General features: G+C 62.3%; 1 protein-coding gene across 1 annotated transcript in view; it reads right to left on the reverse strand.

Moving 5' to 3' along the window:
• Positions 1–7: 7 nt before the first annotated feature.
• ATP5B (ATP synthase, H+ transporting, mitochondrial F1 complex, beta polypeptide) overlaps positions 8–2,276 on the reverse strand; it is a gene marked incomplete at its 3' end in the record, with an annotated part of 3,537 nt that continues 1,268 nt past the window's right edge. Inside the window, exons 2-9 of the mRNA XM_009882810.1 lie at positions 2,256–2,271; positions 1,743–1,917; positions 1,397–1,518; positions 972–1,156; positions 732–890; positions 523–645; positions 230–442; positions 8–146 (exon numbers count right to left, since the gene is read on the reverse strand). Coding sequence (XP_009881112.1) covers positions 8–146; positions 230–442; positions 523–645; positions 732–890; positions 972–1,156; positions 1,397–1,518; positions 1,743–1,917; positions 2,256–2,271 — 1,132 coding nt within the window. The remainder of the gene's footprint in view (positions 147–229; positions 443–522; positions 646–731; positions 891–971; positions 1,157–1,396; positions 1,519–1,742; positions 1,918–2,255; positions 2,272–2,276) is intronic.

Genomic DNA, 2,276 nt, shown 5'->3' on the forward strand with positions numbered 1-2,276 from the left:
ATGTGGCCGGTGAAGACCTCGGCCACCTGGAAGGGCTGGGACAAGAAACGCTGGATCTTGCGAGCCCGGGCCACCGTCAACTTGTCCTCTTCTGACAGCTCGTCCATGCCCAGGATGGCGATGATGTCCTGCAGGGACTTGTAGTCCTGAGGGGACACAAGGTGGGGGTGAGTGGCCAGTGCTGGGCTTTGCGCCCCTGCCCCGCGGGGGGCTGCCCCGGCCCCCTCACCTGCAGGATCTTCTGCACCCCACGGGCCACGTCGTAGTGCTCGGGGCCCACGATGTTGGGGTCCATGATACGGGAGGTGGAGTCCAGCGGGTCCACGGCCGGGTAGATGCCCAGCTCGGCGATGGCACGGGACAACACCGTGGTGGCATCCAAGTGGGCGAAGGTGGTGGCGGGGGCCGGGTCAGTCAAGTCATCAGCCGGCACGTAGATGGCCTGGGGAGGAGGGAGGGGACGGTGGGCCCGAGGCAGCTGCCACGGCTTCCCCGCCAAGGCACAGCCGGTCCTGCCCTCACCTGCACCGAAGTGATGGAGCCCTTGCGTGTGGTGGTGATCCTCTCCTGCATGGTGCCCATGTCAGTGGCCAGTGTGGGCTGGTAGCCCACGGCGGAGGGGATTCTGCCCAGCAGGGCAGACACCTGGGAGGGAACAGAGCCCGTGAGAGGCTGCACAAGCCACCACCGCGCTCAGCACCGTGAGACAGCGTGCCGCTCTGAGCACAGACCTCTGAGCCAGCCTGGGTGAAGCGGAAGATGTTGTCAATGAAAAGCAGCACGTCCTGACCCTCCTGGTCCCTGAAGTATTCGGCCACCGTCAACCCCGTCAGAGCCACTCTGGCGCGGGCGCCCGGGGGCTCGTTCATCTGCCCATAGACCAGGGCGACCTGCAGGCAGGACCCAGGTGTCGGCACGGCGCTGCTCTGCCGCCTGTGCCCCCACCCGGCCCCGCAGGAGACCCATCACACCTTGGAAGTGGCGTCTTTCAGGTTGATGACCCCAGACTCAATCATCTCATGGTACAAGTCGTTGCCCTCACGGGTTCGCTCCCCCACGCCAGCGAACACCGAGTAACCACCGTGGGCTTTCGCCACGTTGTTGATCAGCTCCATGATCAGCACCGTCTTGCCGACACCAGCACCTCCGAACAAACCTGGCAGGGAACAGGAATCCTGCTAAACCCCAAGCCGATCCGGCTGCCCCTGGTGTCTCCCTTCACCCCTTTCCTCCTCAGATCAATAAATGTTGCTTCAGCAAGCTCAGAAGAACGAAAGTCAAATGGTTACTCATCAGCGAAGGAAACTACTGCAGATGGATCGGTCCTGAGCCTCAGCGGGGCTGGCAGGGTGCCCCCCTCCCCAGACATGCCCCCAATCCTCTGGGGGCAACATACCGATCTTGCCGCCCTTGGCGTAGGGAGCCAGCAGGTCCACCACCTTGATCCCTGTCACCAGGATCTCCTGTTCAACGCTCATCTCCACGAACTCGGGGGCTTCGGCGTGGATAGCAGCAAACCTGCAGCAGGAGGCGGAGAGAGGAGCTGAGCAGCTGAACCAAGGCTGGTGCTGGCAGGAGAGTGTGCGAATGCGGTCCCTGCTCACAACCCAGGAGAACAGCAGTGTGGCGGGGACGTGCCACAGCCCTAATCACACATGTGTCTGCTACTCCATAACCCCCACCCCCATCCCCACCTCCCAACCCCGCACAATGCTCGTTTCCTGGCCTGGAGCATCACTCACTGTTTCGTCGTGATGGGGCCCCTCTCGTCGATGGGTTCCCCAATGACGTTCATGATCCTGCCCAGCGTCTCAGGGCCGACGGGGATGCGGATGGGTGCACCAGAGTCCAGAACCTTCTGTCCTCTCACCAGGCCTTCTGTCCCGTCCATGGCAATTGTGCGCACAGTGTTCTCCCCTGCCAAGACCCAAGGACATCGTCACAGCAGCGCCCTCGAGCTGACCCTGGAGTCAGCTGCTGGTGGCTTCCCCAGGCCCTGCCAAGGGAACAGTCTGCTGGGAGGAGAACCGAGAAGAGCAGTGGGACCCAGGGACAAAGTATCACAGAGAAAAAATGAGCCCATGCCATGCTCAAACTGCAGCCTTGCAGGGCCAGAGCCCTCTGGCAGCCATTTTCCTCCTTCTCAGATTGAAATCCGTGGCTTCAGCAAGCTCAGGAGAACGAAAGTCATCCAAATACATCATCACAGGAGGACCCCTCCCACCCTCTGCAGCCCTTCTGCAGCAGACGCTCACCCAGGTGCTGGGCCACCTCCA

Source organism: Charadrius vociferus, unplaced genomic scaffold (genome assembly GCF_000708025.1).
Source record: "Charadrius vociferus isolate BGI_N301 unplaced genomic scaffold, ASM70802v2 scaffold794, whole genome shotgun sequence".
NCBI lineage: Eukaryota > Metazoa > Chordata > Aves > Charadriiformes > Charadriidae > Charadrius > Charadrius vociferus.